This window comes from Drosophila elegans, unplaced genomic scaffold (assembly GCF_018152505.1).
Source record: "Drosophila elegans isolate 14027-0461.03 unplaced genomic scaffold, ASM1815250v1 contig_349, whole genome shotgun sequence".
In the NCBI taxonomy this organism is placed as follows: domain Eukaryota; kingdom Metazoa; phylum Arthropoda; class Insecta; order Diptera; family Drosophilidae; genus Drosophila; species Drosophila elegans.
The window spans coordinates 632,554-649,959 of record NW_024545729.1 but is presented as its reverse complement, the minus strand read 5'-3'; the positions used below and the strand labels follow the sequence as shown (position 1 = coordinate 649,959).

Sequence of the window (17,406 nt, the reverse complement as noted above, 5' to 3'; positions counted from 1 at the left end):
TTTGTTACTCAGAATTGTCTCTTAAGGATCACTCTCGCGTCTATCTTACGCCACGCTAAAAACCAGAAGAATAAAAAGAGAGACCAGACCTAGCAACGCATTCGAATCCACACTCGGCCTCAGCTCGCAAACTGAGTCTCCATTCTACCAAAACTAGTATCTAGTATTTCAAGCATACCAGCACAACCCATATGACCATGGGTCGATATACTACACTACATATTCTCCGACATACTATTTAAAACATCTAAATTTATATTTATATGCGTATATGTTTTTGAACATTGAAACTATGATGATTTTGAGCTTAATTATGTAAGTTGAGATGGTTAATCTCAACATGCTTTGAATTATTATTATGTAAAGTAAATATGAAAAGATACAAAATGTTTGACTTTGTCGGCTTTTTTCCTACGGCGTCACTTTTTCTCTCTGCTTCTGCTAAATTCCTCTTTCTAGAAATCCCCATTCTTCCATCATCAAAATAATCCATAACGCGTTCTATGCATTTCTGCTGCTGCTTTACTGCTCTACTGCCTTCTGCTTTTCGGCTGATGTACTGCTTATTCTGCTGCTTATGTTACTTCACAATCTTACATTTATTTGATCGTTCCTATGGCAGCAATATGATATCGTTTTCGGATTTGAAGAAAGTTAAAAGTGTATTTCTGAACTATCAAATTATTACTATGTCAAAAATACTTTATTAACTAAATTAAAAAATTGAGAAGATACATTTTTTTGTATATCTTTATACCAGCGCAGAAGGTGTTATAATTTCAGAAGTTTGCAACGCAGTGAAGGAGACTTTTCCGACCTTATAAAGTATATATATTCTGGATCAGCATCACTAAGAGAGTCGATCTAGCCAGTTCGTTGATTGCAGCGCCAAATACAATGGTAATAAAATTTGACCAACTAAACAAAACCAAAACAACATTCAACAATCGGCCTGGCCATACAGATCGGCATGGATCGCTTCATCCAAAACAAGTGTAAGGTTAGCCCGCAGAACACCGCTGTGGGTAACAACGAATTAACAACAACCGATTTGTCCTCCTAGTTGAAATTCAACCAAAACTGAGTCAAGAGACCCAACCGAAACCAAAGCCCCCACCAATTAACATTAGGGAGAACAGCTCGAGTGCCATGGTCAACAAAATTGTTCGCAAAAAAACCTTTTTTCTGCAAAGAACGTTAGTTACATCATTAACAAGAACAGAGTCAGAAAGAAGAGTCTTGAAGATACATGAAGTGCATCCTATCCATAACCTGCAATACCTATTGCACCAGAGAATTACGTTGGATGTGCCACATAAAAGGAACTGCCAGGAGTATGGACACACCAGGACATACTGCACACTCCGAACAGTCTGTGTAGTTAATTAAGATTTAAATACTTATTGTCAGTCTCTTAAGCAACGAGAGAGGATCAGATAAATAAAAATAAAATATTACAGAAGAACAAAACAGGAAAAGATGCTAGCTTCGGCAAGCCAAAGTTTATATACCCTTGCAGCTTTTGCCAATATTAAATATTCTTTAAAACATCTAAATTTATAATATATATATAAATTTTTGGCTCAATTATTTAATCGTTTCCATCATTCTGAAATTTTAAAAAATATAAAAGTTAAATTTGTTTTCATTTATTTTTTAATATTCCGATTGAATTTTGAAATATAAAAATATAACTCAAATAACAAAAAAAATTTAAAATTTAGCAGAGCTATATGCTATAGTCGTCCGATCCGGCTCGTTCCGACTTATATACACCTGCAATAGAAAGACAATTGTAGGGAAAGTTTCATGCAGATAGCTTAAAAACTGAGAGAATTGTTTGCGTAAAAACAGACGGACAGACGGACATGGCTAAAACGACTCTCCTAGTGATACTGATCAAGAATATATATTAAATTAAAATACTTTCTTCAATGATATAAAAAAGTTGGCCACATTTTTAAATTAAGTTACTCTGCATAACTATAAATTGTATGATACATAACTCACATCATCAGCTGTATAGTTTCCGAGATTTTGACATTCTCTCGGCTTGTGGTCTTGATCAAGAATACATATACCTTACAGAGCCGGAAACGTTTCCATCTATCTTTACATACAACCAGAGAAAAAAATGACCTAAAATATTAGAAAACATGGCCTAAAAACAAACTTGATATTTGATATTTTCAAATATAATATATTTTTGTTTACAGCGTAATCGATAGTTTTTACAATACGTAAAGCATTTTGCCGATGAAATTCTTTATTTGGATAAACTTTTTGAAATTGTTGGTAATGTGTCGATGCATTACCGTAATGCAGAATTTTAGTTTTTGCAATTATTTTCAGCGGCGACTTTCAAAAATTGGTTCAAAACTTATGTGTTGCACTGTGTAAATGGCAAATTTTTTATGAAGTAGCACTTTTTGTACCTTTTCAGAGGGTACTACAATTTAAGTTAGCGCGTTGCAACGCAGTGAAGAAGACATTTATGACCCTATGAACTGGATCATCATCAGTTGTCAATTGTCGGTTCCTACGAAAACTAGTCCCTATGTTTTTATGCTATCTGCATATAACTTATTGAAAAGGGATCGGACAACGATATAACATAGCTGCCATAGGAACGGCTTAAAAATTCTGCGGAAAATCGTCACAGCTTATTTTTAAATCGAAATTGATTGAATATTTAATTTTTGTATTAGCTGCGATTTAAGCTTTGGCTTGCCTACTTTTGCATTTTATTTGTTAATAACTCACTTCTGTATTGACTACCAAAATTACCCAAAATTTGTCTATTCCAAAAAAAAATTGTAATAAATTAATTTATTTACTCATATATTCAATTAAACATTTTTTCGGGGTGGTAAAAAGTTGCTTGTTATCCGGAATCAAAACATCAACTCGGAAATCAACAAATTTATCATTAGTGTTTTTCGTGTGGTATCGGTATCGGTATGGAAACGGGAACCGATTTCAAGAACTACAAATTAACAACGTCCGCTACTTGTCGCAACAATTACAAGCTTCTTCTTCTTTCTTTGAATTACAGCTGATTGCTAGTCTTCGAGATAGCACAGTGTTTGATAGACGGTTCTTGCAGGTTGAATTCATACTGTAGTTTCTTGTCACATGCGCATTACGAATATCAATGAGCTCTCTCATTTAGTTCCAGTTTGCTCGGAGCAGGGGTTTCCATTTTTAGAACGGTTTGGTCGGTTGGTCGTTTGGGCCCTTTGGCTTGCTTATGTATTTGTTGATTAATTTGGATTCATGTACACACATATGACTCTCAAAGAGTCTAACAGTTGACGAGAACACAAGTCCACGGAGTCATCTGTGATTTGCCAATTTTAGATTTAGTCTATAGGTACTCGTTTTGCATAACACTGCTACTACTCTGTCCATCTTCAGTGTGTTACGAATTTTCTTGATATACATGTATGTGTCAATTAAAAATATGAAATTGTGTTTTTGACATAATCTAAAACCGTATTGATTACGGAAAAGGCACATATTAAGTTATGTGTTCAATTTAACATATTAATTTGAAGTTCATAAGTGCAAAATAAAGTGAATATCCTTTAAATATGCATAGCCATATATTTGTACTTGTATAAGTTTTGATTGTGTAATTTTATGCGGGTGCATTAGCAAATGTGGTCGACGATAAACGGCTAAAATCTTTTGATTACTAGTTTTCTTTCAAAGTCAAAGTTAAAAGCTTCTAAATATGCAATTTTGTGCACCTATGTTTTTTTTCGTGGACCGATTAAAAACTTATATACACCTGTTTGTCAGCCAATAAACAAAATAAAATTTATTTAAAATTAATAATAATAATCTAAGTCTTTACTGTCCACCCAGTTTGTTAAAGACTTATAAAAATGCAAAAGGAATCTGTAGTGTTATGTATTAGTTAATTTGGCCATATCGTTCCTAAAATAGCATATATTTCATGACAGTCAGTCGATATTGATAAAATTCAAGGGTTCAGCGTAAAAGAAACACAAGAGGAGAACAATTGAGATATTCGAAAAGAACGAAAACTCCGACTTTCAGAAACAGAATTCGAATTAATAAAATATGAATGTACTCATTTCGAGTTCAGATTTTAGCTTAGCACTCACATTGAGGATAATATCACCTATTTTATGAAAAAATACTTAAATAAAGGATATAAGTTGATTTCAAGAAAAATCTTTTCATAATAAAATAAAATGTATTAACAATCCATGGTCTAGAAATATATTTCTTATAAATATTTATTATCCAGTCGCTTATCATTTCTCAAAATAATTCATATTAAAACAAGAAAGGAAGCAAACTTCGGCAAGCCAAAGTTCATTTACCCTTGCAGCAATTGCAAAAGTTAAATATTCTTGAAAACAATAAAATTATGATTGACTTACATATATGTTTAAAAACATTGAAACTTATGATGATTTGCAGCTTAATCTTTCGATAGTTTCTATGGCAGTTATATGAAATCATTTTCCGATTTCAATAAAATTAAATGCGTAATTCTAAACTGTCAAATTATTAATAAGTCAAAAAGAATTTAAAAAAAAATATACAAAGTAGAAAAGTAAATTTTTGTTATATATTTTTATTGTTTTTATAGGAACTATATGATATAGTCGTCCGATTTTGATGGAATTTAAACAGTAACTCTGAAATATTTAACCATTGCTATATGTCGACGAACTAAAAAAAATAATTAAAAATCAGCAAAGTTATATATATATTTTTTTTATTTTTTTCCGATTGTTCCTATGGTAGCTATATGCTATAGTCATCCGATCCGGCTCGTTCCGATTTATATACTACCTGCAATAGAAAGACAACTTTTGGGAAAGTTTCATGCAGATAGCTTTAAAACTGAAAAACTAGTTTGCGTAGAAACTGACGGACAGACGGACGGACGGACAGACGGACATGGCTAAATCGACTCTGCTAGTGATGCTGATCAAGAATATATATACTTTATAGGGTTGGAAATGTCTCCTTCACTGCGTTGCAAACTTCTGACTGAAATTACAACACCCTGCAGAGGTATAGAGGTAGACAAGTTACTTTTTTTTATATTTATTTTTTTAATATTTTGATTGTTTCCATTAGAGGTATATTTTATATTTGTCCGACTTAAATAATATTTAAACCGATGATCTGAAATATTAAACCATTACTATTTACGAAGAACTAAATAAATTTAAGAAACAGCAAAGATTAAATTTTCTGACTAGCAAATAAGATATTATTTCAACAATTCTTTAATTTTATTACACATTTCGATGTTATTCTACTCTTTGAAACTTTTCTGGCCAACGATGAAATGAGTTTTGCGAATTAATTTCCTGATCACTTGCTGCATTGGATACCAGCCGAAGTGATCGAAATAAACACGAAAGACGAAAAACTGTATATCCTTCCAGTATACTTATATATGTATATACATATATATACGGCATTAATTGGCAAGCAAATTTTGAACAGGCTAACGATTTCGGACTAATATAGATCTCAGGACCCCTAGCACGATTCCTAAGTCTAAGGACGTAATTGCAGATAACAAAGGTGCAAAAATTGTTGAGATGTGCGAATGCCTAGTACTGACGGTAATGAACGGCAGGACAATTGGTGACTAAAATGGAGAATTTACCCTTATAAGGAGCTCGGCAAGGCAATTGACTACTGCCTCATCCAAGGAAAATGGCACGATGTGGTAAAGATTTGGTAGTAAGCGCTCAACCCCTTTCTGAACATATGCCCATCGAAGTTCTTTTGAAAGTCTTTCTACATCAACCAGCAGATAGGACCCAGCCTAAGCTGAACCGAAAGCTAAAGTGGAAGGACATACACCGCCTAAGTTACGCAGATGCATTAGTACCAGGAGTTCAACGTCTGAGTGGGCTTACACTGTTAAACAAACTGCTGAACTTAATCGTAGATGCTTCCAAAACCAAAACTTCACTTCCACTACCACTTCCGTGGTTCGACGTACAAGGCAAATGGTCTCGCGAACACTCATTTGATTGCCTTAAACAACTAAGACGAAACGAAATAACGGCCACTTTCTACAATTCGGCAATAATAAGTCTATGCAAAGGAAAAGAAAAACAGTTCTGGATAAATAAACTACAAGAAGTACGCAAACAGTTCTGGGAAATCGCTAAATAAACGGGAACAAACAGAATAAACCCATTATAGTAAGCTCAAAAGATTTGGCAGATTACTTCAGTGGCCTACTCTCCCAGATGCTAAACAGATCAGAAATCATCTATGCTAAGCCGCTGAATTCCTCAGGCTGAATTCCTTTCGACCTTGCAGAAATAGAAAGCGCTGTCCTTACACCAAAACTGAAAAAAACTCCTGATGAAGACAGTATAACCGCAGAGTTTTTCAAAAACGCCCCGCTCCGTTTTAAACAGCGACTTACTGAGGCCAACAATGAGTTTTATAGCAATGGAATTTCCCCAGATTAAAAAGGGTGTGGAGACCGATCAAAACACATTCGCTAAGCTAACACGTATGACGACATCGCTTTCGAGAAGGGTACTCTGCAGTGGACAGTGTTTTCCTGCTGACATCTATTGCCCACACCTTTCTGCAATAAAAATACAGTTTCTTTGTAGAGTATTAAGCCGCTTTTGATGCAGTGAACCGAAAAAGACTTTTGTTCAAACTTAGCCAACTCAACCAAAACCATATCAACACTGTCCAATATCTATAAGGATAACTAAGCAAGTGTGTGGGATGGATCAGAGCTTTCAAATTGGTTTAATACCAACATTGGAGTCAGCCCTCTCCTCTCTCCCTCTTTGCAGACGACGATAAGGGACATGTTTGCTAGCCTTTCCGAGTTCATAAGTGCAAACAAATTTAAGATTATGGTAGTTAAGGGTTCTGGTGGCCGTCAGCCTTAGGACCGAAGACTGGCAACTTAACGGAATCCAGCTGGAACGTGTTAGATTCTTCAAATACCTCCATGTAACGCTTACCGCAAATATGAGTTTTGATACCCACATAAGAGCTAAGCTCAAGGATGCAAAAACAACAATGAACGCCACTTGGCAGAGAAAACGTTGAAATCAGTGCCGAATACAGTCTGTTCCAGGCCACAGACAAGAAAATCACTTGCTACGCGCCCCGAAAACAATCGCCAAGTCTCTTTGTGTAAGGAACGAATTTCCGATCTCTAGATGGACGGATATTGCAACCGAATGCAACTGCCCCTTGATCTCGATGACGCAATACCAAACAACCTTCTACTGTAACTACAACTACTGTAGCTTTTATAGAAACAATAGGAAAAATTAATGAACAAAGTTGTATCTTCGTTGTTTATTTATTGAAACAGTTAAAGTTGTATTTAAAGAATTGATTTATTATTTCAGAATTACTGAAACTTGGTAAAATCAGACAACGATATTATATACATAGCTGACATGTGAATGACCAAGATTCGTTGTTTTCATACTTAGAAACAGCGTTTGCAACGATACGGCTCTCGCGTGTCTTTGTTTTTCTGTCTCTGTTTTTGCTATTTTTTGCTCTTTAATGCGTTTTGGAGCTAATGAGTTTTGAGTCAAACAAACACAAAGAGAGCCGTAGCACATGCTCTGGTCTGATCTTGCTCTTTATTTTTTACTTCAGCTACGGCTACGCAGAGCACAAGGAAATTGCTAGATTTTCGTTGTTCTGTTATGGCTCTCCACCGGCAGTCGTCAGCAATAGCATAGCAATATTTTTATAAATCTTTTCCCTTCCTTTCTAGAAGGGAACTTTAATTGTTCTTATGCAGTGGTCGTCACACATACTATAACAAGCTCTTCTTAGTGCGAGTAATTTGCACGGAGAAACTTGTCAATGTCTGTGTGCCGGCTGAGGGTTTGTACTGTTTGTGTTGGCCTCTGCCGCCGCACTGCAGTTGCTCTGCCGAGTTGGCCTTATCCAATACTCCGGAGATAGGCCTTTGCCAACCACCAAACAACCACAATCTACTAAAATTAATTATTAAGTTGTATAAAAAATGTACTGTCATGCCAATTTATATTCTCCCTAACCGCATCTGGGTTAATTTCGAATAAACGAGAAATTAAATAGAGTATTACACAATTTTAAAAATACTGTTGGAATGTATAACTAATACATACACAAGCACTTCATTGCTTGAACAAAAAACAAATTAAAACAGATAAACTAAACTAAGCCTTTACTCTACAAATATATTATGTGGTTTTCTTAATCAGGATGTGAAATTTCACCTTAATGGAATTTTGTTTCTTGAGAATTTTTTCGCTTTAATCTTCTTACTGATTTATCGAAGTTATATTGTATGTCTTCAATGCGTTTTTATTTTTCAAATTCTGTTTTAGATCTTTTTTGATGGAGTCAAAGCTATAATAATAAATTCAATGAACAACCCAATACCTAAGGTATGTTTATACCAGATACTTTAAGAGGCTGTATGATCGAGACGGACGTTTCTTCTTATTTGCAAACATCATCATCGGGACAGGTAAAGCGTCGTGCCTCTGCAAATGCTTAAATGTATGTCGTTAATGTTGTTATTTGAAACAATAGTCGCGAACTTAATATTTTTGTAAACAGATAAGTTTAAAATGACGTAATTTATGGGGTACTAACTTACGCTTACATATATGTATACTCACAATTTTCTTTTTAATGAACTACTACTACTAGTTTCAACTAATCGGACTTTCTATTTTTATTGTCAGGTATGAAATTAAGTCTGCGCATAAAAATTGCTCACAAATAAATAAAACGAATTATAAATGTAATTAAAATGCAATGTATATAAAATACAATAGTGTTTAAGCTTAGTCATTTATTTCACTGTGCCAAAAATGTTGCGATGTGTGTGATTATGCAAATTGCTCAACTTGTATCAATAAATTGCATCTTGTCAATGTTGTATTCATATCTCCTCCAACACAAACAGTATATCCTAAAATAAGTATAAGTAAAGATAACGAAGGATCACACTATTTGATATATCTGGCATTAAACTTTTATTATACTTGTACCATTCATGTTTTTGCATACGTAAGGTGTTTAAAATTAAGTTGAACTTATAAGCGTATTTCTTGTTATTATTTCAATACGTATGCGTTTTTTTGAAGACAAAAATAAAGATAAATATTCTTGCTGGATCAATTTGATATTCGTAGGTTCAAATTATATTTACATTGGCTGATAGCTTTAACCATTGAACAAAATCAAATCGATGCTGAAAAACTGTACTTTATCCAGTTTCTCTCAACAATATTTGAAAATATATTTGGAGAGTGGTTGGACAGCGATTAAAATCAACGATAGCGAGACCGAGACATATGTTATCGAAATTCGGCAAAGTTATCGACGGCTGGGCCTACGAAAGAAAAAAAAAGATGATCATACTGCCGAGTTGCGAGCATGCAGTGCCGCTTTGACTCACACTCGCTTAACTTATGTTCGTAGTCCGTATTCTGGCACATGAAATACGTAAATTTCAAGATGCATATTTAATCCGGCACGGAAACGTGTAATTTTCGATTTTATTTTTAACAATTAGTTTATGCTATTTCTTGTTTATTTTTTTAAGATTTCTTATAATGGATGATCCCTAAGCCACAGAAATACAATACTTGAAGAGCTCTCTATCGCAGCACGCTTTATTTACTTTTACATCAACTAGAGAATCATTTTACTTGTTTGTACGTTACTACATTTAATAATAAACGTATTCGTAAATCTTAAGAATTTGAAAAGTTTATGTGTCTCTACATGTCGTTCACTCAATTGCTGAAAACTTCTGATTAACTTTCAGTTATTTACTGGATACCCCACTATTTATATATGTATGTTGTGTGATAATAAAACTTACTGCTAATTGTCTGTTGTAAAATATTATTTTTTTTAATTATCGTTTTACTTTATTCCTTTATTATTTGCGTTAAGTTCGCCATAGTACTTTATATTTGTAGAAATGAGCAAACTTTCGTGTTGGCAACATATAAGGTGCGTTTCGAAGTAAACAGGACTTTAAAAATAAGAAAAAATGGTTTTTTCGACAAATTCAATTTATTTTTTTCAAAAAAGTCTCCTTGCTTTTTGCACGACCCAAAAGCATGTCAAACGAGTTTTGCAATCCTTTGGATTGGACTCTACATTTGCATAACGATTTCCATTCACGACCAAATGCATTTTTCCGAAGAGGAAGAAGTCACACGGTGCCATATCAGGTCATAATAATCAAATAATCGGTCACAAGCGTCGATCGCTGATGATGGTCAGTCAATTTGTGCGAAACAAACCGTCCCACACACCTGTCGTTAGTCCAAATGTTCGGTCAAAATGCGATAAATTTCAATTCAATGAAAAACAGCGAGGTTATTTTTTTTGTTGTTGTTATAGTCGTCAGATTCAGCTTGTTCCCACTTACATATATAGCTTTTAAACTCAGAGAGAGACTAGTTTCCGTAGAAACGGACGGACGGAAAGTCGGATGGACAGACGGACGGCCAGACGGACAGGTGGACGGATAAATTCTCCTTGTGAAACGAAAAAATGTTAGCGAATAGCGAATTATGGTGTATGCAATACAATAGGTGTGTTCATCATGTTAATATTGGCGCTTAATAATTTTGACGAATTTTCTAATAATCGAAAAATAATCTAATCGACGAAAAAAATGAAAGGGTTTGGCAAAACCACTGCGGACAAAAAATTTCTAACTGGTACGATTTTTTTTGCAATGATTTGTTGGATAATATTTTCGTCAGAGCTTTAAAAACTCTTGAACTGAGATCATGCTCGATCTGGTACGTGTTGTAGAAGGTATAATATTTTAAAATATAAGCATTATTTTTGTACGTTTTATTTGCCTTAGAATTATACAAAATACATTTTTTCACCCTTGCAGAGCGTCCATAGCAATGATCGAAATGTATAACAAAATTGTCACAACTATCTTGTAAAACATGTATATAGTACATATTGTGATTTAAACAAAATACATTTTCGGTAAAAAGTAGTGATCTGCCACTACAAGCATTTAGAATTGAAAGAAGTTCTATACAATTTAATAACTGTATTAACAAATCAAATTTATTTTAACTTTAACTTACAGTCTGTAAGTGTCTACAAGCTACTATATATCGCCAATTATGATGCAATTTTATTGAGGAGCAGAAATGATCACAATTTAAGAGTTTTCAATATTTTTGGTTTAGAATTATTTGCTTAAGCTTAAATTTATAAACAACATAATATAGAAAGATTCTTAATTAGAAAGTAATTAAATTACAGCCTAGTGAAATTATAATTGACCCTAACTGCATTCCCAAATATGTTATTCTGTAACATTAAATCTGTTTCATGACAGTTTCAAATCAGTTTTCTTTATGTTGTCACTTTTTTTCACTGTTTTTGTGTGTATTCTGTAATTTGTTTCTAAGTGAAGTAGCTATATCGTCATTTTTGTTCTCTTTCTTTACTAGCAAAGCTAACCCAAAGTCAGTTTATCAGTAAGACAAACAAAGTTTATGAATTTTTTATACGAATATAATACGGGCCTTGGGTTTTTAAGTCTCTAAGTGTATGTTTGTTAAATATATATGTGAACAGCATTTTTTTTATTATACTTGTATGCACCTTTAAACACAATACAAATTAAGAACAGTCACTAATTTAATGCCTTCTTTACATGTAGGATGAATTTCACCCTTTTATTGAGGCACTCTTACCGTACGTCAAATCATTTTCCTACTCTTGGTTTAATTTGCAAGCCGCCAAACGAAAATATTATAAGAAACATGAAAAACGTATGTCATTGGAAGAGGAAAGACATTGTAAGGACGAACTGCAGGTATAAATGAAAACCCATTTTATAAAAATACAAATTTAAAACGTCTTTTGTTATAGAATGAAAAAACAGAGGTGAAGCAAAAGTGGGCTTCTCGTCTGCTCGGAAAACTCAGAAAAGATATTACACAAGAAAGCCGAGAGGATTTTGTGCAATCAATAATCGGAAAGCGAAAATCTATTTGCGTTCTTTCGAACCCCGATCAAAAAGGAAAAATGCGACGCATAGACTGCCTACGGCAAGCTGACAAAGTGTGGCGACTTGACTTGGTCATGGTCATACTCTTCAAAGCGATTCCTCTAGAAAGCACAGATGGTGAGCGGCTTGAAAAGAACCCGGAGTGCTTACATCCAGGATTGTGTGTAAATCCGTATCATATAAATGTTTCTGTTCGAGAACTGGATTTGTACTTGGCCAACTTTATAAATACTCATAATTCAGTTACCAATACGAACCCGACATTTTCAACACCTTCAGGTGTGAGTTCACCAAACTTGACCTTATATGCTCGAAGTAACGATCTATCAGACAGAAAAGATGAGGTCGTTGACAAGAAAAATGAGGGTGCTAGACAAAATCCATACAACGGAGTAGTTTGTAATGACATTATTTTAGCAACTGGAGTATTTTCATCGCAAGAACTGTGGACGTTATCCAAAGGTACTGTTACTGCATTATTCCAAACAGACTTTGTAAATACACACCAACTTTTGGTTGAAAATAAAAAAAAATTTGTGTTATAAATAGTCTGGGTATTTGATCAGACTTTCTCAATACTATTATAATGAACCAGGGTCAAACATTTTTTATGAGACACCTTAATCAACATCATATATTTTTTTCTGAACACTAAGAAAAGCCCTGAAAACGAAATTGCTATAAAATTATAAAAATTGTTTTTTTTTCTTAGTACTTAGTACTTAGTCCTACTGTAGAACATAAAGTAGTCTTAAAATACAGGCAGAACGAATCAAAAACCATTTAAAACATTGTTGCTTTCAGACAATTCTAAATTTCAGAAAATTAATAGGAAAACGTAGATATATTCTACGATTCTTTGAATTTTATAAAATTTGAAAGACTTTAAATTGAGTTAAAAATCTCAAAATTAATCGGAAAATCGGAATAGTCGAAATAATTGCTAACGTTTGCTTCCTTTCTTGTTTTATTTTACACAGGGTGTGAAAAACTATGAAAAAAGTACCGAAATCAATTGTAAGCAAATGTATTATTTGCTTAGCTTTATTGCGAAAAGTTCTTGATCATAAATGTTATAAAAATATAAAATTTCTTTTGGAGAAATAGTTTTAGTCAAAGCTCTCACAGGAATATTTACTTTTATTGACATGCGCTCGTCCAAAATGAATACATCACCAGCACAGACAAATCCAAAATTGTATGCATTTGCAAACAATGATTTTCAACCCAATTATAATAATTTAAAAATAATTATACAACTAGACTACACTCTGTAACGCTCCTTTACTATCAGGTGTTATTGCCCACCCTTTTTGAAAATTACGTCTGTTAAGGCAGTTTTAGCACGCGTCAAACGAAACATCACATTAACAAACAATCCTTTTTGTGTGTCGTGACATATTAACTGCTAACTGCCTTGCCTTAACTCAATACAGTATGCAATAGGTTATTAACTAATAAATGAGTTATTAAGCCACTTCTACCGAGGATCGACCCTTTGCCTCTCAGGTCCCAACTGGGGTTATTTAAGGACATTTTAGATGAGCATTTGTTCTACAGTTAGGGCGTTTTCGCTCTTATATAAATTTGTATTGCAATTTTTGTATTTAGAAGCTGTGTCGATTTTCATATGAACTTTTATTAAACCATAATCTAAAATAGTAAACCATTATTATGTTGCGGAGTATATTTGTAAAAATTTAAAATCAACGAAATTTTAATATTTTTTCTATTTTTTCCGATTGTTCATATGGGCTTTGTGATATAGTGGTTTGATCTGTCCTACTTACATATCAGTAACAGAAAGGAGAACTTTGGAAAATTTTCATCTGGATTTTGTTTAAGCTGAGTGAATAGTTCGCATGGAAACGGACGGAAAAAAAATGACTATCAATTAGTTACAAGCTGCAGACTATAGACAGACTTCACAGTTTGACAATAATTTGCTAATATCAAAACAGTTTGGCAATGAGGTTATTATACACTTGATAAAATAAGCACGTACAAGAAAGGGGTAATTGCAGATATTAATATAAAGTAATTTTGTTGTAAAAATAAAAAGTTTTTGAACTATTCAATTTTTACATAGTCTGTGCAAGCACATTTAAGGTAGAAATAAATTTAAAACCAATTTTATTAGATCTAATTTTAGACGAAGCAAACGACAATAGTCTGAACTCTAATCTTATTAAAAGAGAGAATGTTGGAGCTGCCTATGAGTGCAATACATATCAAATGAACTCTGAGTCTTCAATGTCTGCTGCCCAGAGTCTGGTTCAATCTGGAGCAATTGTGGCTAATCCGATTCCCCTTGGTTATAGCAGTACGTATAGCAGTACATATACATTGATCGATTGTATTTGAAAAATTTAACGAGTTCTTCCTTTAGTTGACTTTATAGATCAGAGGAGTATGCATTTGTCACAGAGCCCATTGTTACGTACAGAAGGCACAAATGGTGATGCCCATGATGTCAGCAAGATCGAACAAAACAGCTCGCCACCAATTACCAGTACTTCATCAGACAATGGCACTAGTAGTTTTTCCCTAATCGTAAGAGCAACAGATAGCTCCAATAGAGATCCAAAAACTCCTACAGATTCTAACATTTCACTGCACCGCTATACTTCACTTAATAGTAGGCCACTTGCCCAAGGTATAGTCAGACATTAAATTAACAAGTTAATCAAATCCGAATTTAAAAGCAACTTATTTTCAGCTACTTCACAACATAATTGCTCTTCATTGCATACAACATCTACCAGCCCAATTAATACCTTGTATTACCCCCAGCACAATAATCCACGAATATCGCAGTCGACTTCGGTAGAGGAACAAAACCGTGTTGGATCCGATAAATATGCAACGGAGCCTCAAGATATTTCGGATTTCGTCACATATGTTTGTCAAGATTCTAGCCACACTACAACAATAACTGGATCAGTGGAAAACCATCCCTTTCAACACACTCATACACTCCCACACTCACACGTCTCACAAGGTCATTCGCCACATTTCCAAATCCATCAACAGCTGCGAACTGCAAAATTGACGACTTCGCCGTCAACTCATTATCACAGTACAATGCTTCCGCCAATGCTGCCTCCAATGGCTCGGCCTGTAGCTATTATTCGCAGCAGCAGTGATTTAACACTAGTCCAATCACCACCTCCTTCTCTGACGCTGGCAAACCAATTTCCAAACATAAGCAACAACAACTGTATTACGAAAAATAGCCTGGAAACGGATAATATAAGACTTACAAATACACTAGACAACAGCCATAGTCCTGTTGAAACTGAAGTTGTGCCACAACACGAAATAGCAGGAAGTGCATCTCCTCAACCGCAACCTCACACGCCGGCATCGACAAGTCCACAATCTTATCTTGATCCTGGCCGTTGTAAGCTTTTATCAGCTGGCCCCAACATAAGCAGAATTACAACGCAAATATATCCATCATCGAACAACAGAGAATATTTCAACCACTTTCATTCGCAACCCACATCGGTAAGTTTGAAGGGTTGATACATAATAACATAATAACTGTTAGTGCCTCACCGGGCAATGTGCAGTTTTAATAGCATAATTCCATTGGCGCATTAAAAAGCATAAGCATATTGTGACACTTATTTACAAAGAGCTCCCGCAAGGCTAAATGTGGGAAACCGGAAAATACGGATAGGTAACGATATTTAGTGAGTGCTAAAACTACAATAGCTAATTTTTATAGTCAAGGAGAGCTTAATTTTTGAATACTTTAGAAAATAAAAACATTTTTGCATAAAGAGGTCGCAGCACCATAATAAGTTACTGCTGGACATCTGGCAGGAAGAAGGTCCATGTACATACCAAAGGATTTTCTCTTCTTATATGAAGACCACCTTCTCGACCAACCCGTCAAACGTCTCCATCAGCTCCCATGTCGTCCGTGTTAGCTAATGCCCTAATAGTATTATGGATGTCTTGCTGATCATTAATGTTTTTTTTTATTGTAGTCCCAGAAAGCCATTATATATATTACAAGCCACACAAGGATTGTCCTTGATTTCGTGTAAGCCCTAACCATACAAAATATAGACTGGTCATTTCATACAACGAAAATGGACACAAAATTTTCTAAGTGGCAGGCCCCCGGGGCTCTCAGCAGCATGCATTCTCATGCACGGGAGCATGTGCGCTTCTTTTGCTACTTTTCAAACTTGGTACCCTAAGAATATGGGCGTATTTACCATTGGGTTATGATAAAAATATTATTTTATGTTATAATATATTTTTTAATATTTAGCATACATTTTATTTTTGTTTAAAAATTGCCCTCTACGGAGACGTCGTTGACCCAATGGTGTAGCAAGACGTCTAGCCAGACGGTTCGTGTGATCAAGCAAGCCATCTCCGTATCGATTTGAATAGCTACAAATCGTCTTCGTTATTGTCGGCACTCCCGTGTCCTGAAACAACATTAATGAGTTTCTTTGACTTAATTCTTGTGTTAACTTCCTTCTCAAGTCTTCTAAGTCCTACCGGTGATCGGATGTGAGCGGTTCGATTTGTCTTCGAGCCGACTCTTCGGGTGACTCTTCCCCTTTTTTTTCTTCAGATTCTCTAGCTAGTCTCGGTGTCCCTGCTTGGGCGCTACCTGTAAGGATGCTGTCTGGCCGGGGTACAGATCTCAGTCGGATCCAGAAGTCCTTTACAAGAAATTTGTAAATCACTGAAACACCGGACTAGAGAGTTCAACGAGTGAATGAGTCGTTTGGGGGGTCACGCCGAAGGTTGTCATGGACGTCGGGAGAGAGAGTGATGTCGGAGTTGATCGCGTCGTATCTTGCTACGGATTTAAAAATCCAACGGGCTGGACCTTGGGGCGAGGCCAATCTGGGCAAACGATTTCACGAGAGTGGGAACGCTGGGTGATATCACTGGTCACTTCCGCGATTGGGGGCGCGCAAGTCGTTCTCCACGTATCGGAGGCCAAAAACCACCGGGCTGGACCTTCGGGCGAGGCTAAGCCGGGTAGAATTCGTTGGACGCGGAGGGGTTGAAGGGAAAAGGATGGTGGTACGATTGACCAGTCGGGAATGATCAACGTGCACTACGAGGAGAGAAGCTACTGATCGACTACGAATAATAATCACAAACGAGAGATTTCACTTTCACTTCTTTTCTTAATTGTTTTTTTGCTAGATTATTTTATTTATCTTATACCCTCCTACGAGTCCGCTACGCCGTCTTTTCTTAACGGAGAGGAATATAATGTACACCAACCTTGGAACACTGTTCAGCCCTCTTATTCACTTTCCGCGTGCCGTCGCGCGATCGTGGCGTGTTACTTC

The 17,406-nt window shown here is 35.2% G+C and overlaps 2 protein-coding genes across 5 annotated transcripts in view; both read left to right on the top strand.

Annotated features, from left to right (window-relative positions):
* The first annotated feature begins 827 nt into the window (after nt 1-827).
* Nucleotides 828-1,470, top strand: LOC121467296. Of its 2 annotated transcripts, none has more exons than XR_005977431.1 (2): nt 828-1,000; nt 1,064-1,470. XR_005977431.1 is itself a non-coding variant. In XM_041708656.1 (2 exons), the coding sequence occupies exons 1-2, from the start codon at nt 971-973 to the stop codon at nt 1,387-1,389; spliced, it is 351 nt and encodes a 116-aa protein (XP_041564590.1). In that variant the 5' UTR covers nt 828-970; the 3' UTR covers nt 1,390-1,470. The 2 variants fall into 2 exon arrangements, 1 of the variants encoding a protein (XP_041564590.1); XM_041708656.1 differs by having other exon boundaries at nt 828-995.
* Nucleotides 1,471-3,230: 1,760 nt separating this feature from the next.
* LOC108145292 (nuclear factor 1 C-type) overlaps nt 3,231-17,406 on the top strand; it is a 20,655-nt gene continuing 6,479 nt past the window's right edge. For 2 of the 3 annotated variants that reach the window (XM_017270607.2, XM_017270609.2), the window contains exons 1-7: nt 3,231-3,444; nt 8,382-8,524; nt 11,720-11,875; nt 11,932-12,532; nt 14,211-14,393; nt 14,460-14,726; nt 14,790-15,580. In XM_017270607.2, coding sequence (XP_017126096.1) covers nt 8,444-8,524; nt 11,720-11,875; nt 11,932-12,532; nt 14,211-14,393; nt 14,460-14,726; nt 14,790-15,580 — 2,079 coding nt within the window. In that variant the 5' untranslated portion in view covers nt 3,231-3,444; nt 8,382-8,443. The remainder of the gene's footprint in view (nt 3,445-8,381; nt 8,525-11,719; nt 11,876-11,931; nt 12,533-14,210; nt 14,394-14,459; nt 14,727-14,789; nt 15,581-17,406) is intronic. The other variant, XM_017270608.2, reaches the window with a different exon arrangement.

Bases quoted from the DNA above. Each gene is read 5' to 3' on its own strand.
- LOC121467296 (XM_041708656.1), top strand. From the start codon at position 971: ATGGATCGCTTCATCCAAAACAAGT. The intron at 996-1,063 runs GTAAGGTTAGCC...TTGTCCTCCTAG, and splicing joins TCGCTTCATCCAAAACAAGT to TTGAAATTCAACCAAAACTG.